This window comes from Phascolarctos cinereus, unplaced genomic scaffold (genome assembly GCF_003287225.1).
Source record: "Phascolarctos cinereus isolate Bilbo 61053 unplaced genomic scaffold, phaCin_HiC Scaffold_2;HRSCAF=192, whole genome shotgun sequence".
Classification (NCBI taxonomy): domain Eukaryota; kingdom Metazoa; phylum Chordata; class Mammalia; order Diprotodontia; family Phascolarctidae; genus Phascolarctos; species Phascolarctos cinereus.
Window position 1 is genome coordinate 340,903,561 of NW_027555625.1, and position 26,847 is coordinate 340,930,407.

At 38.9% G+C, this 26,847-nt stretch overlaps 1 protein-coding gene across 1 annotated transcript in view; it reads left to right on the forward strand.

Annotated features, from left to right (window-relative positions):
* Positions 1 to 291: 291 nt before the first annotated feature.
* The window catches only part of BRF1 (BRF1 general transcription factor IIIB subunit), a 156,501-nt gene continuing 129,945 nt past the window's right edge, over positions 292 to 26,847 (forward strand). Inside the window, 2 exon segments of the mRNA XM_020991270.2 lie at positions 292 to 572; positions 23,484 to 23,564. Coding sequence (XP_020846929.1) covers positions 389 to 572; positions 23,484 to 23,564 — 265 coding nt within the window. The 5' untranslated portion in view covers positions 292 to 388.

A 26,847-nucleotide genomic window follows, 5' to 3' on the forward strand; every position in this document is an offset into this window, starting at 1 on the left:
GGAGGTGCCAAGAATCTGGTTCGAAGCTCGCCGCTTCCCCGCCGAGGTCCTAGTGCCTTCCTGCCCTCCCGTCACGCAGCACGGCCCCACGCAGCGAGCGGCGCCGACGGTTGGTGGCGGTTCCGACAGCAGTTCAGCTCCTCGCCGCGGCCGCTCGGCCCCTGGAGAAGCGCAAGGGAGGGGCGGGGGGAAAGAAGGCAGAGGGGGCGGGACCGTTTGGCGCCCGCAGGATCGCGAGAGGAGAAGAGGCCCAAACGGGACTTGGCTTCCAGGGCTGGGAGAGCTGGGCTCTGCACCGCAGGGCCCTGGGCCGGGGCTCTGAGCGCTCACCTGGTCTGGGAAGGAACCCACCTGGGCTTTGGCGGCCGCGGCCCCGGTGGGTGTCGAGATGACGGGCCGCGTGTGCCGCAGCTGCGGCGGCACGGACATCGAGCTAGACCCAGGCCGCGGCGATGCGGTGTGCACGGGCTGCGGTTCCGTGCTGGAGGACAACATCATCGTGTCCGAGGTGCAGTTCGTGGAGAACAGCGGCGGCGGCTCCTCGGCCGTGGGCCAGTTCGTCTCCCTGGACGGTGAGTAGCGTCGCCCCCCGGGGAGGCGGCGTGGTGCGGACCAGCCGCGTCTGCTGAGAGGAGGCGGCTGTGACCGGAGCTTTTCCAGATTTCACCGAGTTTGGGGAGCCCGCCCCGCCAGGCCCGCGGGGAGGACGCCGACCACCCTGGCGTGGGGTCCCGGCTGCTCCGGCCCTGAGCCCTGAGGGTCCGGCCTTGGCCGAGCTGACCGGTGGAGCTTGGGCTGGGTTTCTGTCTTTCTTTCCTTCTTTCTTTTTTTGGCTGGAGGCGGGAAGTGTACAACGGATCCGAGAAGGGGTCGGGAGGTGCCGAGGTGGGCCTGGTCTCCCTGGGGCTGACATGCCCCTGGGGGAGGTGTCAGAGAAGGGGAATCGAGATGCTAAGCGGAGCTGGAAGCAGAGGAAACCCGGCACACAGAAAGAAAGATAACTAGACGTAGCAACCACTGACTCTTGCTCCTTAAAGCTCGCAGAGTGCTTTATATACATTGTCGCATTTATTCTCAAGTAATCTTGTCAGTCCCATTTTGCAGATGAGGAAAATGAGGTTTAAGTTAAAAGACTACTTGGAATGGTTTAGTAAATGTAAGATCAGAGGTAGGATTTGAACCTAGAGTCTTCCTGACTCCAGGTCCATAACTGTGTTCACTTTGCTATGCTGCTTTTACATTATTGCTTGACTCATATGGAAGTAGACAGCCTCCATCTGGAGGCTGTATAGCAGCATCTAAATACAACCCAGTTTCTGTATTCCAAGGGTTTACATTCTAGATAAGAGTAGATTTATTGAAGGGAAGAGAGTTGGAAACAAAACGTTAGGCCTTGCTGCCCTTTACATTTGTTCAGAAAGGGAAAAAAAGTTATCCCTTTGTCTTCAAATCTTACCATTACAAATGATGGAGATCAACCTTTTATATAGGAAGAGGCTAAGGTCCAGAGAGGAATGACTTCAAACCCATAGCGGAACCAGAACCAGAATCCAAGTCTTATGACTCCTAATCCTATATTTTTATTACATTATGCTATCTTAAATAAAAGACAATTGAACAGAAAAATGACAGCAGTTTTTTCTGCGGTTTTCCATTTTGTCACTTGGAAAATTCTTGAGTTTGATAAGAATTTTAAAAGTCAATCATATACTACAAATTCAGATTTAATTTTTTGATACTTTTTTTTTTTGGTGAGGCAAATGGGGTTAAGTGACTTGCCCAGAGTCATACAGCTAGTAAGTGTTATGTGTCTGAGGTCGTATTTGAACTCAGGTCTTTATGCCTCCAGAGACGGTGCTGCATCCACTAGGCCACCTAGCTCCCCCTTTACATTCTGTTTTGATACAGCGCATACTTCTCCCAAAATAATAAAGCAACTGTCATCTCGAACCATTCCTCAAACCATCTAATAACATGATTATGACCAATAGTATATACCACTTTCGAGTATTATAGTTACTGAATGTTAACAGAAAGGAAGGGTGTGTGCTTAACTCTTTAATAGCTGGATACTGACATTGACTAGTGTACTTGACCTGAATTTTGTTGCTTATCTTAGTTTTGCTTTTTAAAAAAGTGTTTTTATTTACATTGTTATAGATGTTTACACTATTCTCTTGGATTTACTTTTCTCACTCTTCCTACAAAGTCTTCCTTAGTTGAGGATCTTACATCTAGAACTGCAAGGGAACGTAGAGGCCATCTAGTAGAAAGGTTTTGCTGTTCTTGGACCCCTGTAAATCTATTTTAGGGGATCTGTGAACTTGGATGTGAAAAAAATGTTATCTTCAGTTTTCACTACACTTCAAGTACTACTTTCAGTTGAGTTTAAAAAATATTTTATTTCATTAAGTATTTACCAATTAATTATATGTAATTTTTTAAAACAATAATTTAAAAAAATTTTTGAGTTCCAAATTCTCTCCCTTCCTCTCCTCCCCCTCCTTGATAAAGCATGCAATTTGATTTATATTATACATATGAGGTCATGCAAAACATATTTCCATATTAGCCATGTTGTGAAAGAAAACAATAAAAATTTAAAAAGTGGGAAAAATATGCTTCAGTCTGCATTTAGAGTTCATCCATTCTGCGTCTGGAGGTGGACAGCATTTTTCATCATGGATCCTTTGGAATTGTCTTGGATCAGACAGTTCTGAAGGCCTTATAATGAAAAATGGCATCCATCACCAGAGAAAGAACTGTCAGGGTCTGAATGCAGATGGAAGAATACTTTTTCTTTACTTTTTAAATTTTTCTTTTTTTTGTCCATTTTCTTTCACAGTATGACTAACATGGAAATTTGTTTTGTGTGACTGCACATATATAACCTATATGAAATTGCTTGCTTTCTCAAAGGAGGAGAGGGAGAGGAGGGAGAGAATTTGGAACTCAAAAAATTTTTTAAAAGAATGTTGAAAATTATTTTTACATGTAATTGGGGAAATAAATAAAAATATAAGCAATGTGCCTTGGATCATTGTCTTGATCAGAGTATCAGTCTTTCACAGTTATTACTGTTACTGTGTACAGTGTTCTGTTCTCATTTCACTTTGCATGAGTTCATATAAATTTTCTCAGGTTCTTCTGAAACTATTCTGCTCATTATTTCTTAACACAATAATATTCCATCACAATCATATACCACAACTTGTTCAGCTATTCCCCAGTTAATGGGCATCTAATTCTTTGCTATCACAAAAAGAGCTATTATAAATATCTTTGTAACTACTGGACCTTTTCCATTTTTCTTCATTTCTTTAGGATGTAGACCTAGTACTGGTCTTGCTGGGTCAAAGGATATGCACAGTATTGCTCTCCAGAATTTTCCCATATGCCCTCCAGCATTTGTCATAGTAGCCAATCTGATAGGTGTGAGGCTGAATCTCTGAGTTGTTTTTATTTGCATTTCTTTAATCAATAGTGATTAAGAACACTTTTTTTGTGATTTTTGATAGCTTTGGGCAGCTAGGTGATGCAATGGGTCTCATCTTCTTGAGTTCAAATCTGGCCTCAGATACTTAGTAGTTGTGTGACTCTGGACAAGTCACTTACCCCTGTTTACCTTAGTTTCCTCATCTGTAAAATGAGCTGGAGAAGGAAATGGCAAAACACTGTAGTATCTTTGCCAAGAAAACTCCAAATGGGTTTCACAAAGAGTTGGAAATAACTGAAAACAATTGAATAACATAATTGATAGCTTTGATTTCTTCTGAAAACTACCTGATCATTATCATTTATCAACTGAGGAATAACTTATTTTTATTATTTTGGCTCACTTCCCTATATATTTTGATAAATGAGGCCTTTATCAGAGAAACTTGCCATAAAACCAGTTTCCTGTTTTCCTTCTAATTTTGACTGTATTAGTTTTGTTTGTGCAAAAACCTTTTAATTTCATATAATCAAAATTATCCATTTCACTTTTTGTAATGCCCTCTGTTTCTTGTTTGGTCATAAGCTCTTCCCTTATCATCCATAAATCTGACAGATACATTTTTCCATGCTCTTCTGATTTATTTAATGTTAGCACCCTTTGTCTTTTATCTATTTTGACCTTGTCTTGGTATACAGTGTGAGAAGGTAGTCTATGCCTAGTTTCTGCCAAACTGCTTTCCAGTTTTCCCAGCAGTTTTTGTTACATGTTGAGTTCTTACCCCAAGAGCTTGGATCTTTGCACCTATCAAACACTAGATTACTGTGGTACTTGTACTGTGGTGTATTGTATGCCTAATCTAGTCTACTGATTGACCATTCATTTCTTAGCTCAGTTATGAATTTAAAAAACAAACAAACAAACATCCTGAGAAGGGTGTCCTTAGGTTTCACCAGTCTTTGACCATGACACAAAAATGTTTAAGAACCTCTGACATAGTCCAATTTCCTCATCTTACAGATGAGGAAAAGGATTCCTAGTCTAATCCAATTTTTCATTTTACAGATGAGGAAAAGAAAGCCTAGGAAGGTTAAGTGCCTTACCCAAGGTTACTAGAGTAGTAATGATCAGAGGCAGGATATCAGCCCCATATACCATTCATTTTGCTTCTAGATTTTGTTGTAATAATGTTGCTATGGATATTTTTTTGCTTATAAGCCTTGCTATCAAATAACCTCCTTGGGATGTAGTCTCAGTAGTGAGATTTCTGGGTCAAAGGATATAAATAACAAAGTAGCTTTTATTATTTTCATAATTCCAAATTGTTTTCCAGAATAATCTGATCAGTTTATAGCTCCACTAGGAGTGGATTGATTAATGTGTCCAATAGCGCTTCCACCTTTGAATTTTCCCATCTTTTCTCATCTTTCAATTCAGTTCAGTTTAGCAGTGCCTGTGCTAGTTTTCTGAGTATGAAATGATGAGGTCAAAGAGTTATTTTAATTTCCTTAATTCTTATTATTAGTAGTTTTTTTGAATAATTTTGTCTTTTGAAAATTGTTCATATCCTTCAACCACTTGTTTCTTGGGGAATTGCTCCCAATTTTATAGATTGGTGTCAATTCCTGATTGATTTTGGATGTCTGACTTTTCAGAGATTAGTGCAAAGATCCCCCACCCCCACCCCTGTCTCCTACCCTGTTTGGACCTTGTTTATGTAGAACCTTTTAAATTTTATATAATGGAAATTTTCTATTTGTGTTTGTAATATCAGTCCAAAGGGATTGCCTCTAAGGGAGTTTCTCTTCTGTGTAGTAGCTCTCACAATTTGAGTGCCACGGTACAGCATTATTTAAGTATCCTTTTACTGCCACCAATTTTTGTAATACCCAAAGTAATTAGGCTAGCCTAGGCTTTAGCTTTGTAATGCTAAAGCTTAAAGTACAAAGGGTGACCACTTATTCACTGTGTTATGGTAGGGATTCCATTCATTGATGATTGGATTCTGTCTCAAATTCTGTAATTTGATGTCTGGTTAAAAATCTTTCATTGCTTACAATTGTAAAAGATAATCTTTCTTCCCCTGGTTTTTTCTTTATAGTAAGGCTTTTTGTATTAAAATTGCTGTTATAAATAAATATATTTTAGTTAAATGAAAGAATGTTCTTATCGCCTTTTCACTTTATTGACACTTACTTTAGCTTCACTCAGAGCAGGTTGGAATGCTTAGATGCAGCTTATAAACAATGTTAGTAGTATTGGGCTTCCAGTAAATATAGTTATTTGTGGATTAGTCAATTAATTGGTAGAATTCAACCATGTGTGAAACTAATATATAGCTAGTTCACTCCTAAGTCTCTGGAGCTGTTTTAAAATTTCTGTCTATAGGACAAAAGGAAATTACTAAAATGCATTTGTAAGAAATGCTGGCAAGCATAAATTACTCTAGGGGTGGAGTGGTGTTGATTCTAGGAGTTTGATTCCATTTGCATTATTATCAAACATTATATCAGGATGCCAACCTTCATATAAAGATGTTGATGTTTTTTCTCTTTTATGTAGTCAGGTCAGAGTTAGTTGAAGTGTTGCTAAGTAACACCTCTTGTGCCTTTCTTCAGGCTATACACTGACTGAAATGCCTTCTGCCTTTCAACTTAGTCTATCCAAACTTCAACTGGACAAATGCTTGTCTCCTTGGGTAAATCTTATCTAAACTTTGTAACTCTTCTCATCTTACCTGCTTAAATGCTGTTTTCTAGCTGGATGAGATATCTTTCTCTTCTGCAACTCTTGTTGCATTTTGTACCTCTGTGTAGGCCCTCATAGGAATTACCTTGTATTATAGTATTATGTAAACATATTATTTATCCAAGTAATTGAACTCCTTCAGGGTAAGAATCAGTAACTATATCCTTAGTGGTTTTTTGTTTTGTTTTTTGGTGATATGCAAGGTGATCAGTAAATATTTGGAACTAAGATATAGTCTTAGTCCTATGACCTTAACAGGGAAATGAAAAAAAAATAGTAATGTAACAAGAGGAAGAGAGTAATGCCACTGGAAAAATGTCAGCAAAGTTGTTTTGCAGCAGAAGAATGTGATGAATTTTCTGTGTGTAGTTTTATTGTCAAGGAGGTCTGTTGGCTGGTGAAAACAAATTATTGAAGAACTGAAGTAAGTTTAGAAGGATTTAAGAATAGGAAATACTTGGTTTTAGGGTTTCTTGTTGTTGTGCCTGAGAGTCACATACTGTAATGGCTGAGAAACCCTTACAATATGAGGACAAATATTGTAAGTCTCTCTAAATTGTCTTTGATTAATTTTTAACTAGGGTTGTGCAGGAAGAAAAGTGATGACTGATCATGGTGAAGAGATGAGGAGGAAGGGAAATATGATACATAGGAAAATAAGTTAGTGATCTTGGCCAAATTAGAGAAATATTTAGGGCCATTCAGAGCAAGATATACTTCTGCCCAAGTAGGAACCAATTCTGATGTTCTATCTCTCCAGAAGAATTGTTTTCTAATCCTTTTTATTCAAAATTCTATCTCTGTTTTTCACCTGTAATATTGTGATAGTCTCCTAATGGTTTCTCTTTTCTCCCCTTTCTAATCTATTTTTAAAATGCGGATAAAATACCGCAATTTCCGTAATGTACAAGACTGAACAAGCTACTCTTGATGATTTAACTGCCTATTCAAGCCAATTCTCAATCCTCATTCTTCTTTATTTCCATGTAACTGTTGACACAAGTCAATAACTCTCTTTTCCTTGATATTCTGTTCTCTCTAGGTTTTGGGACACTACTCTCTCCTGTTCTTCCCCAACCTATTTGAACCTCCTTGTCCTTCTCAATCTCTTTTTTTTTTTTTTGATATTTATCTGGGTCATGCTGCTTCCTATGGGTGGATCATAAGGCTCTGTCCTGGTCCCTCTTCTGTTCTCCCTCTATACTGTTTTCACTTGGTGATCTCATCAGCTTCCATGGATTTAAAAATTATCATCTCTATGCTGATGTTTCTCAAATCTACCTGTTCTGCCCTAACTTCTCTGTTGATCTCTAAGCTAGCATCTCCAATTATCTGTTAGACATCTCAAACTTTATGTCCTGTAGACATCTAAAATTCAGCATGTCCCAAACTGAACTCATTATCCTCCTTCTCAAATTCTCATCCCTTCCAGTCTTCCATATTGCTGTGTGGGGGCACCGCCAACCTCTCAGTCCTTCAGGCTTGCAACCTAATGTCATCCCCTACTTCTCACTATCTCTCACTGCTCCTGTCCAATAATTGTTGCCAAGGCCTATTGATTTCCCCTTTCCAAAATCTCTCAAATATGCCTCCTCTCTTCTGCTTCAGCAAACACCTTGGTATAGGCCTTCATCTCACACCTGAGCCTACTGATTGGTCTGCCGGCATGCCACAAGTCTCTCTCTGTTCCAGTTCATTCTTCATTCAGTCACCAAAGTAATTTTTCTAAACTACAGGTCTGATCACGTTAATAAGCAAAGACTAAATAAACTCCAGTGGCTCCTTATTACCTCCATTATTAATTAGTCAGTCAATAAACATTTGTTAAATGCCTAAGTTAGATAGGTAGGAGGAAAACCAGGAGAGAGTAGTGTCCCAAAAAAATAGAGAGAAAAGAGCATCAAGGAGGAGAGAGATCAGCAGTGTCAAAGGCAACAGAAAAGTCAGTGAGAATGAAGATTGAGAAAAGGTTGTTGGATTTGGCAATTAAGACACCCATTGGTATCTATGGAAAGAGCAGTTGGAAGCCAGATTGTAAGGGGTTAAGAAGAGAGTAAGAGGAGAGGAAGTGGAAGCATATATTGTAGACCACTTTTTCAAGCAGTTTGGCTGCAAAGGGTAGAAGAGCAATAGGACAATAGTTAGCAGAGATGGAAGGATCAAGTGAATGTTTTTTGCAGGATAGGGAAGATATAGGCATATTTGTAGGCAGTAGGAAATAAGTCTGGAAAGGGAGGGAAGAAGAGAGGGAGAAAAAGAGAGAGATTGAAAAAAGTTGCAGAGCGGGGATAATGGAGGAGCCGCTCTGGAGGAGACAGTATAGACTGGGATAACTTGAACAAGTACAGGAGTTAGCCCCAATAAGGAGCATCATATCAAATGGGTGAAGGAGGAGAAAGTGTCAGAAGGCATCTGAGTTGATAGGATATAAGGAAGAAGGGAAAAGAGGGAATTCATGATGTATGGCCTAAATTTTTTCTGTGAAATATGAGGCAGTTCTCATCTGAGAGGGTGCAAGGAAGGAGATCTTGGGAGATTTGAGAGCTGCTGTGGAGAGTGGGATAGTGAGTTGATAAGGGAGGCATAATAGGATTGCCTAACAGCAGTGACAGCCAGTTGAGATTGTGAAACATAAATCTGTAGTGCACCCAGTTAGAAGAGTTGTGTGATTTTTTTTCCATTTTCATTCACTAGTATGTATGTAGGCACAAAAGCAACAAATGGTGGGAGCGATCAAGGCTGAGGCTTGGTTGGGGTAATGGCTGATATGATAAGGGGGCTAGGGATTCAAGAAAGGAGCATAGTATAGAGTTGAATTGGTTCACCAAGGGGTCAAGATGGGGAGAAGAGGAGAGAGTGGCTAGGGTGGGGGGGATGGCCTGGGAGAGAATTGAGGGGTCAAGGGATTGGAGGTCATGGTGAAGATGAAGCGGGTTACATAAGGGAAGGCAGAGGGAGAGGTAAAAAGCTGATGGATTATGTTCAGATAAAAGGATTTCGGAATTCTCAAACACGGAGATCATACATTTGTGGGTGATGGAAAAAAATCAAGGCTATGACTGTCTTTGTACATGGTAGACAAGTAGCTCGTGGGAGATGAGTAGGTTGAGAAACTGAGTGGATAGGATATTTGAGGTAACAATGTCAGTATGTATGTTGAAATCCCCTAGTATGAAGGCAGGAGTTTCGGAGGAGAGAAAAATTGTTGAATCAGATACTGAATTTATTGAGGAAGTAAGGACAGGAACCTGGTGATCTGTAGACAACAGCTAACAGGATTTTGATTGGGTGGTAGATTGGTTGCTTGGTTGGCTGGTGTCCTTTGTTCTCCAAGAGAACCAAGAATGACATCACTATGTTAGAGTCAAGTTACAGTGTGTCCGAATGTGGCTGATCAGAATGATACGAGCTCAAAATGTTCTACCACAGGTCGGGCACAGATAGTTCCCTTGAACATTTGGCATGGATTCTCTAAATTTGTGCATCTCATGTTTCTTTTGAGCTACTTCAGTTCAACTTTGCTTATAGCGCACAGCACCTTCTTTGATGTGGGTACACCATACTGGGCAGTCCTTTGTTAGCGTGTCCTATGTCACACAATCAATTCTAAAGTTCTTTAGAAAGACCTTAAGAGTGTCCTTGTATTGCTTCTTCTGACCACCATGTGAGTGCTTGCCTTGTGAGTTCTCTGTATTATAGTCTTTTAGACAAGTGTATGTTTGGCATTCAAACAAGGTGGCCAGCCCATTGGAGTTGTGGATTCTGCACTAGAGTTTGAATGCTTGGCAGTTTAGTTTGAGAAATGGCCTCCGTGTCTGGTACCTGATTTTGCCAGGTGATTTTCAGAATCTTCCTAAGACAATTCAAATGGAAGAGATTCAGTTTCCTGGTATGGTGCTGGTATACTGTCTAGGTTTTGCAGGCATACAATAATGAAATCAGCATCACTGCTGTAGACCTTCAGTTTGGTAGGCAGCCTGATAACCTCTTCCTCCCACACTTTCCTTTGGAGCCTCCCAAACACTGAGCTAGCTCTGGCAATGCATGCATCAACCTAATCATCTGTGTTTACAATCCTGGAAACTTTACTACCAAGATAAGTGAACTTATCCATGGCATTCAGAATCTCTCCATTTACTGTAATGGATGGTTCCATGTATGTATGGTGTGGTGCTGACTAGTGGAGCACCTGTGTCTTCTTGGTGGTGTTAGGCCAAAATTAGTACAAGCAGCAGAAAATCGAGCCATACTTTATTGCATCTCAGCTTCAGAGGTTGCACTGAGTGCATAATCATCTGTGAATGAAAAATCATGCACCAGCCTCCTCCACTATAGTCTTGAGTGTGGTAGATATGAATAGCATGAACCTTAAAGGAAGATAATTTACTGAGTAACTAAGAAAATGGCATCACTTGGAAGTGGCAGTGGGGAGCAAGGACTATTCCAACTCCTCTGCCTTTACTAGTGGAGCGAGAGTGAGTATAGGTGTAGCCAGAACTGGAGAAGGTATCCAGAGAGGCTCTGTTTATCAGATGAAAACCAGGTTTCAGTAATATCTGTTAAATGGAAGGAGTGGGAGAGGAATAGATTTAAGATGAAGGGAAGTTTGATGCTTATGGAACAGCTATTTCAGAGGGCACAATGGAAGGGCTGGGTGGAGTTAAGATGAAACTTTGGTTTGGGAGGGTAGAGGGAGATGAAGGAGATATGGAATAGAACTTGTATGATGATCTCAGAGTCACTGGGATTTGAAGGGTATGACCAGGGGTGAGAATGTTTATTACTGAGTGGAGAACACCTCTCCTCTACCCTCAAAGGATTGGTGCAGCAGGAGATAGGAAGCTGAAAGTTGAAGAGAGTAAAGTTTACTGTTATTTGCACTGAACGTTCTCCACATCCCACTTCGGGGATTGGGCTGGCAGCAGGAGATGGAAAATGCCTTGTGCTGGTACAGATGTAAGTGACTGATGGAAGATGTCTGGTTTGGCCCCTAGCAGCATTTCCTCAGGGAATATGTTAAAACCAGCAGGAGAGGAAAGGCTCAGGGCATTAGTGTGTCTGAGGTGTAAAGTCATCTCACCTGAGGAGCCTGACAAGTCAGCTGCGGGAAGTGTTAGACTCCTTCTGCAGATAGAAAATGTTCAACCTGGCTCCTAACAGCCTTTCCTCAGGAGACTTGCTGTTCCTTAGTGTACCATTGGTCTCAGGTCTTCAAATACAAAGTCCTCTGTTTGACATTCAAAACCCTTCACAACCTAGCTGCCCCTACCTTTTCAGTCTTCTTACATCTTATGCCCTGCCACATACTCTTCAATTTACTGACACACACCTTCCTGTTTCCAGAATGAGACACTTAATCTCTCAGTTCCAGGCGTTTTCTCAGGCTGGCCCCCATATCTGGAATATTCTTCTTCCTCATCACCATCTTCTGGTTTCTCTGGCTTCCTTCAAGTACCATCTAAAATCGGGGCAGCTAGGTGGCGCAGTGGATAGAGCACTGGCCCTGAAGTCAGGAGGACCTGAGTTCAAATCCAGCCTCAGACCAAACACTTGACACTTACTAGCTGTGTGACCCTGGGCAAGTCACTTAACCCCAATTGCCTAAAAGCAAAAAAAAAAAAAAAAGAGTACCATCTAAAATCCCACCTTCTGTAGGAAACCTTTCCCAGTTGCTCTTAATTTTAGTGCCTTCTCTCTGTTGATTATTTCCTACTTATCCTGTATGGAGGTTGTATTATTATTATTATTTATCGTGTACATAATTGTTTTCATGTTTTCTGTCTGCTTAGATTGTTAGCTCCCTGTGGGCAGGGACAGTTTTTTTCCTTTCTTTGTATTCCAGCACTTATCACACTGACTAGCACATAGTAAGAGCTTAATAAATGACTGACTTACAGATTGATTATCTTCTTCCCAGAAACCTTCTTTAACTCCCCAGTTATCTCTTGAATGAAATCTCAGTTCCTTAATTTTACATTATTCTCCTTCTTGCACTCTACAGTTTATCCAAACTGCACAATTTAACCTGATTTTATCTTCTCCCACCACCCTGCAATTGTGTATTTTCTAGACTTGAAATGGATTTCCCTTGCGGTTTTAGTTGTTGAAATTCTCTCAGTTTAAGACTGAGATCAGAGGTTATCCCTTCCAGGAAGTTTTTTTTCCTTCCTGACTTACTTTACTTTTGAAGGGTTCTAAGAGTTAAATTTTTTATGTTCTACCTCTCTTCTAATAGAAAACTGATCTAATAGATTATACTAATCTGTCTTCCACATGACAATGTTTCAAATATACTGAAAACAAACTATTATATCTTTACTAAGTCTTCTTTTCCATGGGCTAAACATCCCCAGCTTGTTTAGTGGATCCTGGTATGGCCGAATCTTAAGCCCCTTTCACTATTCTGGTCTTTGTCCTACATATGTGATCAGGTTTGTCACTGTCTTTCTTAAAATGTGTCCAGAACTGAAATTTCAAATATTACTTGTTTGGCCTGACCAGGGGAGAGTACAGTGTACAGTGGTGCTCTCACCTCTCTTGTTTTGCTCACTATGCTGCTTTTCTTGCAGGCCTGTTGTTGAAGAAAAAAATATTAATGCTGTCTGTCATCTACATTTAGTCACCAGTCTTCCAGAAACAATTTTATTTAATTTAAGATTAGGCTAATTCCAAGTCATTTCTGACTTGGAGAGATGTCCAAAATTGCATTTTTCCCATGCCCTCCAAAGTGTCTGTGCTCCTAGTTAATTTTAGGTAATATAGGAATCTAAGAAATCCAAGAAAGTTAACATTAATTATACTGGCTAGCATTCAAAATAGTTGAACAACTATATCTCAGTCCCCTTTCTCTTAAACCACTCTCTTCCAGGAATAAATTGATTTCCTCCCACATATCTTCTAAATTCTGTAGGGAGTGGTGAAAGTGCCTCCCTTTAAATGAGTTCTTCCCATATAAGGGACCACTTCCAAAATTGGAGGGAAGAGATTGCCTTTAGATGGAGCTATATTCTGTTTGTATGGGCAACAAGAGGCACTCTCTGTTAACCTTAGTGGCTAGGTGGATAGGTAAGTAGCTTAGTGGATAGAGTGTCAGACTTGGAGTTAGGAAGGAAAGGCGAGGGAAGAGAATAAGCATTTATTCAGGGCTTACTAAGTGCCAGGCACTACGCTAAGCATTTTAAAAATATTATCTCATTTGATTTTCATAACAAACCTGAGAGGTAGATGTTATTATTAACCCCATTTTACAGTTGAGTACTTGTACCCAAATATTGGATTTTACATTTATCTCTGTGAAATTTCATTCATCTGAATAGGGCCCATTTTCTTTCCTAGATTAGATTCATCAACTGTCTAGGGACTGTATAATTTTTCATTTTTTATTTGCATAGCCTAGTCTTGCCCATGTAGATGTTTAGTAACTCTTGCATTGAAAGGGATAACTCATTTGTAATTGAGCAAATATCAGGATTTGGAGTCAAGGGAACCCTGGGATTGGATCCTGTTGCGTGATCATGGGCACGTCAGTTGACTTATATGAGTCTCAGTAAAATGAGGATAGTGATAATAATAATGCCACTTTGCTGGATTGTCATGGGGTAGTATAGGGTAAAGTGCTTTGTAAAAGTTAAAAAAATGTGTGGTGGGTAGAGTTAAGAGATGGATGAGCAAATTTAAAGCAACTTCAAAAGAATGCCTCAAATTAAATTCTGCAGCAGCAGCAGCAGCCAACAAAAGGTTGAGGTGAGATATTTTTCTAGCCCAAGACAACTTAGGCAATCAGAAGAAGAAATCTGTGACACTGGGATAGGGACTGGCCTGGAGCCCATTTAATGGCAACACCAGCTGCGGGCATTGGAGGCAGCTACAGCAGCAGCTGAAACTTTGAGAACTCTTAGCTCAGGGCTGGTAATTGGGCAACTGGTTATAAAGAGATTACAGGGGACCCCTGTGCTAGCACTGGGTGTAGGACAGGGTGCTTTTGGGCAACTTTATTACCCATTACCCATTTCTGGGTCACAGTTCAAGAGCAGAGAGGAACACTTTGGGTCAAGAGGGATCAAGGTCCTGAGGAACAGTAGTGCTCACAGTTGCAAAGGAGCAGGGGCCCTGAGGAGCAGTATTACTTTCATGCCAAGGGAGCTAGGGCCCTAAGGAGCAGTATTACTTTCATCTCAAGGGGAGACCACATCATGACCACATCTTTCCTGTTGAAAAAGCCCCAAACTTCCAAACCTCCAGAACAAGCTCTGAAAACAGCATTTCGAAAAAGCCTAAGACTTGGGACAGCCCCCAACTCCAGGTGAAAAGAACTCAACTTTAACATAAAATTAAAAGTCAATAAACAGGCTGGGAAAATGAGTAAACAACAACAAAAGCACCTAACCATAAAGAGCTACTGTGGTGACAGGGAAGGTCAAGATACAAACTCAGAAGAAGGCAGCAGTGTCAGAATAGCTATAAGCAAAGTCTCAAAGAAAAAATGTGAATTGGACACAAATCCAATGAGAATTTTTGGAAGTTAAAAAGTGATTTTAAAAATCAAAGAGTGGTAGAGGAAAAAATGGTAAAAGAAATGAGAGTGATGCAAGAAAATTATGAAAGGACAATTAACAGTTTGGTAAAAGAGGAACAAAAAAAATACTCAAATAACAATTTAAAAAATAGAATTGGCCAAATGGAAAAAGAAGTACAAAACTTCACTTAAGAAAATAACTTCTTAAAAAGTAGATTTGGCCAAATGGAAAAGAGGCACAAAAGCTCACGAAAGAAAATAATTCCTTACAAACTTGAATTGTGCAAGAGGAAGCTGATGACTCCAGAAGACCTCAAGAAATAATAAAACAAAGTCAAAAGAATGGAAAAAAATAGAAGAAAATATGAAATATCAGAAAAACAACTGACCTAGAAAATAGATTGAGGAGAAAAAAATTTAAGAATTATTAGATTACCCAAAAACCGTGATCAACAAAAGGTCCTAGACATCATATTTCAAGAAATTGTAAAGGAAAACTACGGAAGAAAATATAAAATATGAGAAAAACAACTGACCTAGAAAATAGATTGAAGAGAAATAATTCAAGAATTATTGGACTACCCCAAACCATGATCAACAAAAGGTCCTAGACATCATATTCCAAGAAATTAAAAAGGAAAACTACCCTGATATCCTAGACCCAGAGGGTCAAATAGAAACTGAATCACCAAATCACCTCCTGAAAGAGTTCCCAAAAAATGGAAACTCTGGGAGTATAATAGTCAAATCCAGTGCTCCCAGGTCAAAGAGCATCCAGAAAGAAACCATTCAAATACCATTCAGCCATAGTTAGGATCACACAAGATTTAGCAACTTCCACATTAAAGGAGTAGAGAGCTTGGAATGTGATATTCTAGAGTGCAATGGAGCTGGGATTACAACCAATTTTACCTGGCAAAACTGAGTGTAATTCTTCAGTTGAAAACATGGATATTTAATGAAATAGAGGACTTTTAGACATTCCTGACTTGGATATTCTTGATGAAAGGATCATAGAGGAATAGCAAATTTGACTTTCAAATACAGGACTAAAAAGAAGCATAAAAAGGTAAACATGAAAGAGAAATCACAAAGGATTCAATAAAGTTGAACTATTGTATTTCTGTTTGAGAAGGTAACTCCTAAAAACTTTATCATTATGAGGGCAGGCAAGACTCTACATAGTGTGCGGTCCAGAACTGTTCAACCTGAAAGAAAAGCTACTGAGGCAGAGTTCCAGGTCAATCACCACTTACTAAAGGGACCAGATCCCTTCAATGAATGGGACCTCAGATCTTCCAGGGCCTTGCTGTGAAATACTTGATACCCAGACAATCAGAAGAGGCAAAGTAAAACACAGAATCTTATTGATTGATAGACCTTGCCCTTGAACCTTTAGGAGGTCCAGAGACTATGCTTCAGCATGGGTGGTCACAGGTTGCTCAAGGCAAGGGTCATCTCCACTAACTGGTCATAAGATGGACCCCTCCTCATGTTGGACAAGAAGGTAGTCTGGAGATACAAAAATAAATTGGGGTACTCTCCATATCATGTCAAGACATCCCATTCATTCTGGGTTTGGTCACCTCGTCATCCAAAAGAATGGAGTCAGCATTCATGTGGGTAGGCAAATGGATTTCATAACAGGTTAGCGGACATTGAAAAGTGAACTTATAGATAGCTTATAGTTTAAAGTTTGAGGCTGATTATAAGAAGGAATCTATCTTATCTAATTATCCCTAGATATAATATATGTAAAATATTTATTAATATATGTGATTCTTGTACTAATATTAGTTTAGCTAGACTTAGTAAATGTATATTATTAGATGAATATGTCACTGATAATTGCTAGCAATCATTGTGGAATCACCTTGAACTGATTAATACTAATTAGAATAAAATATCAAGCAAATCATTCCTCAATTGACAGAAAGCACAAGAGTGAATTAATTATATTGGGATGATCTTAAAAAAAATTTGTATGGGCAAGAAAGAGGGATGTACTGGGAGAAGGGGGAAGGGAGAGGAAGAATGAGGAAATTATCTCACCTGAAAAAAGACACACAAGGAAGAGCTTTTTACTATTGAAAGGAAAATAGGGTGGGCAGTGCTTGGATCTCACTCTCATCTGAATTGATTGAGAGAGGGAAGAATACATATACATGCTCATGTATAGAAATCTATCTTACCCAGCCAGAAAGTAGGATAAGAAAAGTAGATAAGAAAAAGGGGAGGAGGAGTTAAAGGTGAGGACAAAGTAAGGAAGGTCAGAAGCAAAATAGACTTTTGAGTAGGACAACATTACTAATATGAAATATGTTTGCTGTGACTTTACATGTCTAATTGATTTCAGATTGCTTGCCTTCTCAATGGATGGAGTAGGAGTGGGAGCTCAAAATTTAAAATAATGAATGTTAAAAATAAATTAATAAATATTAAAAAAAACACCCATAAAAATGAAAGCACTAGGGGCAGATAGGTGGCACAGTGGATAGAGCTCCAACCTTGGAGTCAGGAGGACCTGAATTCAGACACTTGACACTTAGAAGCTGTGTGACCCTGGGAAAAAAAAAAAAGTTAAAGCACTATACATATAAATGTTGTCTTATTATTGTTACCATCATTACAACCAAGTTAATTCATTTAGCCAGTATTTATTGAAGACCTTTTTTGTACATTGATAATCCTGTGCTAGATGATGCCAGGGGGCTAGGAAGAAGTATAATACAGGCTCTCTGACCTCAAAGGACTGATGAGGAAACTGAGGCAAACTCTAGTTGGGTATATAAGATATAAACGTATTAAAAATTGAATGATAGGGAGAGAGTTGGACTACAGCTTGGATGTCACCTAATACAAACTTACTTGATAGGCATCTCTACCATTCCAATCAGTGGAATTATTTCTTTCTTGTACTTATTTTGAATATACCTAGAAAAAGTTGGCCAAGAAAGCTTGACCTTGATTGATGCTTTCTTGTTCTTGTGATAATTTTCTTTGTATTTGAAAGCAACCCTTGATTTTAGAGCAATGATTTAAGGGAAGGGGGGGGAAGGCTTAAATATTCCTTTTTTTTTTTTTGGCCACTAGATCGTTAATTCATATAATGGTAAACCTTGGATTTGAATAAAGGAGATGACCCTTACCTTGAGCAACCTGTGACTACCCATGCTGAATCTCTCTGAACCTTAGTTTCCTCATCTGTAAAATAGGAATAATACTACTTCACAGGGTTGAAACTATGTATGCCGAGGGATTGTTGTTGTTTCGTTTTCAGTTGGATCTGACTATGAGCCCATTTGGGGTTTTCTTGGCAGAGATACTGGAATGGTTTGCCATTTCCTTCTCCAGCTCATTTTACAGATGAGGAAACTGAGGCAAACAGGCTTACATGACTTGTCCAGGGTCACATAGCTAATATAGGTGTCTGAGGCCAGATTTAAATACAGGAAGATAAGATGAGCGTTCCTGACTTCAGACTTGGCACTCTATCTACTGCGCCACCTAGCTGCCCCAGTGATTAGCAAATCTTAAAAAGCCTACATAAGTATCAAGTTATTTGCTACTTTATTTAGATTCTAGACATCTAGATAGATAAAGAATCTAGAACTGGAAATGTTTTATGTATTTTTCTTTCAGTTGAGGGTAAGCTACTCTTTACTAGAAGAGATAAGTACTTTGGCTGTGGCCTTATGGAACAGGCAGGATGTCTAGAGTCATTTAACTGAGAAAAATTAGCCATTCTTGAGGAAGTTGTAGATTGGGAATGTGTTGGAGAGAAGGGAGTTACGCAAATATAGAATATAGTTAGTCAAGCTAAATTCTTTTCAGTACTTTTTTAAAAGTCCAATTAAGAATTACCTTCCCTGACTAACTCTGTCCTATGACGATCATTCTTAGGATCTCCTCAGCCGCTGTATTCACTTTTCTCACACTTGGTCTTTGGAATCGGATCCTAGTTGTTTACATTCATGTATGTATAGCTAACTTCTTAGGGGCGAGCACCACTTCTTTTTCTGTTCTGTTTACTGTGCTTAGTCCAGTGTGTGTGTGTGTGTGTAATAGATACTTGGTGTAACTGTTGGTGGAATTAACTGAGTTTCAGGTCTGATATACACAGAATAATGATTTGACTGATTGCCCCAATACCTATGTGTTCCACATCCATGTTCATGACCTCTGAAATTCCTTTATCTGATCATAATCTGTTGTGTCATTCCACCACTCTCTCTGACTTGCAATTCCAAACCCTGTTCTTCATCCTCATCATGTCTTCCAGTCCAACACCCCTTAGTTCTTTCCAAGGCCATCACCCCTATAAGTCTCTCTTCTCTTCCTATTCTTGACTCCTTTAGTGAAATGGTTCAATATTACTCTGTCTTCTTCTCTGGAGACCCTTGCCCCTTTATCTGGTAGAAGATCTTTCTTTTCCAAATACTATATTGGATTATTTATCCAGTCCCTTTGCTCCTACTCATATGTTTCTGCATAAAAAACTGGAGAAAATTACAGAACTGTGCTGACTGGATCCATTACAAGTTTTTATTAAATAATCTCATCTGGAGTCTTGTTGGAGTAAGGCAATAATTTTACATCTCCCTAAAGTGATATCAGTATCCCCCTTAACCACAGTGACTTTTCCAAACTTTTCCATCTCTTTTCAAACCCACTGCAGCTCCGTCTCCCAACATCCTCTCATCTAGGAACCTTACCTCATATTTTACTGAAAAACATTGAGGCCATTTTCTGAGAATATCCTCTACTACATACTTTCTCTTCATTCAGATGCTTTTTGCCACTATCTCCTCCATCACTTGTGTTTCACATGAAGAGATGGTCCTTCTTGCCAAGGCAAACCCCTCTATATGTACAAGTAATCCTATTCCCTTCTGTTTTCTGCAGATTTTCCCATCTTCCCTACTCATACTACATTTTAATCTCTCTCTCTCTCTCTCTCTCTCTCTCTCTCTCTCTCTCTCTCTCTCTCTCTCTCTCTCTCTCTCTTTTTCCCCCCCCCTTCCCTTCCAACTGGCTACATCTTTTACTGATACAAACACATCCATGTCTCTCCCATCTTTAAAAAACCATCACTTGATGTGTTTTTCCCTGCTCATGATCATTCTGTCTCTTCCCTTTTGTGGTTAAATACCTTGAGAAGCTGTGCCCCCACATCCTTTCTTCTTTTCTAGCTTTCTGCATTCTGGTTTCTGATCTTATTCACCCGAAACTGCTCTCTCCAAAGTTACAAATGATCTCCTAATTGCCAAATCCAAAGATCTTTTCTTAATCCTCATCTTTCTCTACCTCTTTGCAACCTTTGAAACTGTTGATCACCCTCTTCTTGATACTGTCTTCTCTCTAGGTTTTCGTGACACTCTTCATCTCATTCTACTTGTTTTGATTGCTGGATATTTGCTCTTCTTGTCGGGTAGTACCTCTCCTATTATCCATGCTCTCTTAGATAATCATAGATAGTAGTTTATCAGTCTGGTCTGCTAAATCTTTCAGTGCCTGAATTGAAGTTCAGCTGTGCTTGGTGTCTTGGAAGCCTTTTTCCATTTACCCCTTCTTCTCTGAGCTATGCCCCACCTTCCTCTCTTCCTTCCTCCAAGAAATTTGTGTTATATTGGTCTTGTGTGAAAATATATGTCTCATTCTGCACCTACAGTCCATTATTTTTAACACCAAGAGCTGAGAGGCATGCTTCACCATAACTCTTCTGGAATCATGATCAGTTGTTGCCTGGATCAGAGTTTTTAAAACTTTTAAAGCTTTTTTTCCCCTTTATAATATTGTCAAAGTCGTCGTGTAAATAGTTCCCCTGCTTCTGCTCACTTCTCTGTATCAGTTTATTCAAGTCTTCTCTTGTCTTTCTCAGTTTGTCATTTTTATCATTTCATATGTCTCAATAGTATTCCATTACATTCATATAACATAATTAATTCAGCTGCTCTCCTATAAATGGACGTCCCTTTGGTTCTGTTTTTTTTTTTTTACTGCAATGAAAGTGCTATTAAGGGCAGCTAGGTGGCACAGTGGATAGAGCACTGGCCCTGGAGTCAGGAGGACCTGAGTTCAAATTTAGTCTTAGGCCAAACACTTGACACTTACTAGCTGTATGACCTTGGGCAAGTCACTTAACCCTAATCGCCTAGGGATAGGGGGAAGGAAAATTAACAAAATATTTTTATAGCTAGGGGTCCTTTGCCTCTATCTTTGTTCTCTGAGGGCTATGTGCCTAGTGTTGGCATCACCTCTATATTTGGCCTACGTAACACTTTGTATGACCCTTGAAGATACTCAGATTCTGATGCGACACTTAAAGCGTCTCCTCTTATTAGACTATAAACATTTTATTGTTTCATCCTTTCCAGTTGCTCAAATGCATTTACCTTTCTAGGTTTCTTTTGACTCCTGTATTTGTCTTTTAGTGGAAAGTACTCTAATTTGAAGTTAAAGGACCCATTGATTCAGATTCAAATTCTCACTGTTTTACTTTTACCTGTTAGACTTTGGGCACATCACCAAATCTCTCTTTCTTTATCTCTGAAAAGAAGGGGTTGCATTATATGGTCTCTGAGGGTTTCTTCCACCTCTAAATCTGTGGTAGTCCTGTGAAAGTTTCTACTCAGCTCTGATCTTTTTATCAGGAATGTTTAAATGTCTTCTATTCCATTAAGGCTTTATTTTTTCCATTTGACTTTCCATTAATTTTCCATTAGATTGTACTTCATCTTCCTGGATTAGTTATCATTGATTTTAGCCTTTATCTTTTGCCTTTTAGAATATCATATTGCAAGATATTGTCTCCTTTAGAGTAGTTGCTGTCAGGTCTTGTGTCATCCTGATGTAGGTTCCTTAGTAATTGCATTCTTTCTTTCTGGCTGCTTGCAGTTATTTCTTCTTTGACTTGGAATTTTTGTATTTTGTCTCTGAAATTTCTGGGAGTTTTCTCTATGGGGGATTCTTTCAGTGGACAGTGGTTGTATTTTTTCTGTTTTTACCTGTCCTTGCAGGTAAAAGGAAAATGGGAAGGGATTTTAGGTAGAAGGAGTGATATTGCGTAGGAGAGTGGAGATGTTGGATTTGGAGTCAGATACCTTGGGTAGAAGGAAATGGCAAACTACTGTAGTACTTTTGCCAAGAAAACCCCATTGACTCATGAAGAGTCAAACATGATTGAAATGACTGGACAATAGAAATGAAGGATATGAATCCATGAACTTTTATTATATACAGTGTTTTAGGGGCAGCTAGGTGACACAGTGGATGGAGTACCAGGCCTGAAGTCAAGAAAACTCATCTTTCTGAATTCAAATCTGGCCTCAAACACTTACTAGTTGTGTGACCCAAGGCAAGTCATTTAATCCTGTTTGTCTCAGTTTCTGCATCTTGTAAAATGATCTGGAGATGGAAATGGCAAATCACTCCAGTATCTTTACCAAGAAAACCCCGAAAAGGGTCATGAAGAGTCAGACACAATGGAAAATGACTGAATGACATACTGTGTTTAAATACTGTACCTTCTACTTAACATTTATGTGACATGGGTAAATAATTTAACATCTATGCATATTAGTTTCCTCATTTATAAAAATTTGGGCTATGGCCTCGATCAGTGGTGTCAAAGTCAAATAGAAACAGATCCCTGTGGGCTACATGTTGACTTAGAAAACCACAAATTAACATTATCTGTGTTTTGTTATATTTCATTTTGTTAAACATTTCCCTATTACATTTTTATTTATTTCTCGAGCATTGAGTTTTACAGTTAGGTTGCCTAAACACCTGGCATAGGTGCTTTTGACACCTGAAGGAGATGATATATAAAGTTCCATCTTCGAACTGAAATCCTGTTATCCTATAAATGCATTTATAATTCTGGAAATTATGTAGTAGACTAGTTTGATTAAATTAGAGGGATTTTCTTGAGGAGCACAGTGGTGGGAGACAAAGCTGAAAAGATTCTATTGTAGACCTTCAATTATAGGGTAAAGAGTTTGCATTTTATTTTGTGTACAACTACAAATGCCATCAAAGTATTTGAGTAGCAGAGAGTAAAGGATAGAATTAGAGTTAGGTATGATTTTTTAAAAATCAGTCTTTTAGAAGCACTTCTTTTTCTTCCCCCAGTCTGTGGTCACTCAGTGTGTGTGTGTGTGAGAGAGAGAGAACAAGAACACTAGATAGCACCAGATGGCATGATATAGAAAGAATATTGAACTAGGAATTAGAAGGCCTAGGTTCAAGTTAAGTCTCTACCTCTAACTCAGAATGACCATATTAAAAGTCATTTCCTAACAGCTTTTCCCAAGTGGGCTCTTTTTGAGAATGGAGAAACTCATCTTCCAGTTAATTAGGCTTATGGTATCTGGATTAATCTGGATTATTTGGTAGATGATTTTTACAGACTACCTTTTATTTTACCTTTATAGGCAGCTAAGTGTATAGTGTTGGGCCTGGAGTCAGGAAGACTTATCTTCCTGAGTTCAAATCTGGCTTCAGACACTTACTAGTTGTATGACCCAGAGCACACAGTTGCCTCAGTTTCCTCATCTGTAAAATGTGCTGCAGAAGGAAATGGCAAACCACTCCAGTATCTTTGCCAAGAAAACTCCAAATGGGGTCACAAAAAGTTAGAAATGACGAAAGTGACTGAACAACAGTCTTTTGTGTGTAGTTTAAGAGAATATTGGGCCGTATGTAATGGGAAAATCATAGCACTGAAATTACAGAGTATCTTATATCTTCAATAATTTCTTCTAATTTCTCTGTTTATAGGTGCAGGCAAAATTCCATCAGTAGGAGGAGGCTTCCATGTGAACCTGGGAAAGGAATCCAGAGCTCAGACTCTTCAGAATGGTACTTGTTCCTCTTGAATTTGGGTGCTATATTTGTACTGATGTTAAGATACTCTAGTGGAGTGAGCTCCTAATTATTTATATGTGCTAGTGGAGGAGAGTATGGTTTTGGTAGTAGCAAAATGTAGACAATTGATAGGTTGGTAGCTATGAATTATAATGACTTTCATTGTGGATAATTAGGGGTTGCTCATTGTTGCATATATATTCTGTTTCTGAAAAGGTATGCCTTAAAGTGTTTGACCCTTTTAAATTAACATTTGCTTAAATATTAGATAATATAACTGATTATAACTTACAAAATCTTTTTTCAAAAGACCCTGTGCAATACATAGTGCAGACAGAGACTAAAAACTTGACATGAAATCATTAATGATTACTCTTTAGTGACGAGGAGGGAAGGTATGTTGGTTAGATTTGGGGTCTCTCAGAAAAGAATTTCAGAGAGCAAGTTTGTCTCTTTGTCAGAGCAAGATTTATTGCACAAAACAGGGTGGGCTTAGTCCTTAAAGGACTAGCAGCATACAGAACTAAAAGAGGCATATTTATACATGAATTCTGGGCAGTTTGCCATGAGCTGATGGTACAGATCATGCAAGTTCTTGCAAAATTTCCTGATGGATGGGGGCAGCATTGGGGGGCATGAGTGCAGATGTGGGTTTTACACATGGTTGGGGGCTAGGGTCTTTTAGGAAGAAAAACAATTCCAGGAATTATAAAAGTTGTTTGCACAAGATCTAATCATTATATACATGAAACCACAAGGCCATTTCTTAGTAAGCTGTTAAAAGAAAGACTCAAACCCCGACACCCCCTCCCACACCCCTACCCTTCTATTCCTGGGGTATCTGCTATTGCTGGATAGAAGACTAGGCAGAAATCAGAATCCCATCATTTTGCATTGGTCATTCAACCAGTCCTGAATCCATCTAATTGTACTGTCCAAATTAATGAATAGATTTAGTGCTGTTCCAGTCAAACTGCCAAAGGAATACTTTGTAGAACTAGATAAAAATAATAAAATTAATTTGGAAGAATAATGAGATTTAGAGTTTTTAGGGAGTCAAAAATTAAAGTAGGAATAAATGGAGTATAACATTTCCAGGCCTTGTATATTTTAAAGCGTTTATGGTCTAAAAAAATAAAAAAGATCAATAGAACAGACTGAAAAAGGAGGAATTGGGAGCAGTTGAATTCAATGACCCATTTGATAACTTGTTAACAAAATTGTTTTTGGAAGGAGCCCCATTTTTTTTTAAAGCAGTTGGGGTTAAGTGACTTGCCCAGGGTCACACAGCTAGTTAAGTGTCAAATGGTTGGGCTGAGGCCGGATTTGAACTCAGGTCCTCCTGACTTCAGGGCCGGTGCTCTATCCACTGCACCACCTAGCTGTCTCAGGAGTCCCATTTTTCAAAAATGCCATTGGGTAAGCTGCAAAGTTGTTTGGCAGAAATTAGTTTTAGACTTATACTTTATACCACATATATCTCTCACTATTAAAACATAAGCTCCTTAAGGGCAGGGACTGTCTTTACTTGCATTTTTATTTGTATCCTCAATACTCAGCACAGTACTTGGTAAATAGTAAGTGTTTAATAAATGTTTTTCACATACAAAGCAGATGTTTGACCTATTAAAAGTCACATCATAAAAATCAAAATGACAGCTCAATCAGGTACCCTTTCTGTGGCTAGGTGGATTGTTAGCCAAAGAATAGAGAGGTGTTCACAGAAGATAAAATAGATAATTTCAGTTACATGAGATTGAAAAGCTTTTGCATGTATAAAATCAGTGCAACTAGAATAAGGAAGAAAAGTTTATTGGAACAAAGTCTTTATCCCACAGGGTCTGTTATCTAAGCTGTATAAAGAATTAACAATATGTATATATAGAATACCAAAAGTCATTCACCAATGAATGAGTGTACATGAACAAACAATTCTCAAAAGAAAAATTACAAACTTTGAAGAACCATTTGAAAGATCGCTCAAAATCAATAATAAGAGATATGTGCTAAGTACTGGAGATACAAAGAAAAAGTAAAAACAGTACCACTAAAATAGCTTATATTTTAGGGAGAAATAACATCTATGTAGTTGGATACATACAACGTACACAGAAAATAGCCTTAGGAGAAAGGCACTAAAATCTGGAGGGCCACAGGAAAAGCCCCCTTGCAGAAGTAGTATTTTAGATGAATCTTGAAGCCAGGGATTTTTAGAGGCGGAAGTAAAGAAGGCATTAGAGAAAGCCAGTGAAAAGGCACAGAGATAGGAGATGAAGCAGTATGTGAGTTGTAGCAAGTAGGCCAGTATGGTTGAGCCATGGAATGCCTATAGTGAGAGGAACAATATGTAAAAACAAACAAACAACTAAAAAACTGGAAAGTAGGATGTACCAGGTTATAAAGAGCTTTAAATATCAAATCAAATATTTTATATTTGATTTTAGAGGTAATAGGAAAGCACTGTAGTTTACTGGGTAGGGGCATGACATAGTCAGACTTGTACTTTAGGAAAATCATTTCGGTGGCTTTGTAGAGGATGTATTGGAAAAGATTTGAGCCAAGGAGACCAATTAGGAACCTCTCTGAGAAGTAATGAAGACTTGAACTAAAGTGGTGTCTGTGTGAGTGGAAAAAAGAGGATGTATAGGAGAGCTGTTGAATATATGAGAGTTTTTGTAACTTACTGAGGAGTCAAGGATGACACAAGGGTTGAGCACCTGGCACACAAAAAGGATATTGATGCTCTTGACAGTTATATGAAATGTTTGGAAGAGGGAAAAGTTGGGGGAGGAAAATAGTGAGTTTTGTTTTGGATTTAGTGAGCTTAAGGTACCTATAGGACACCTGTTCAAATATTAGATAGACAGTTGGTGATACAAGACTGGAGCTTAGGAAAGAGACTAGGATCAGATATACATATACGCATACATGTACACATACATATACATATACATGTACACATACATATACATATATACATATATACATATATACATATATACATATATATACATATATATATATATATCTGGAAATCCTTTGCATAAAGATAGTCATTGGATTTAGGGGAATTGATGAAATCACTAAGTAAGAGGGTATAAAGGAAGAAAAAGAAGAGGGTCTAGGACAGAGCCTTGACAATGATATGGATGAAGGTGTAACAAAGGAGATGGAGAAGGAATGGTCAAACAGGGTCAGAGGAAAACCGGGAGACTGGGATATCAAAAAAACCCCCAAAAACCCAAAACTAGAAAAGAGAATTTCCAGGAGGAGGTGG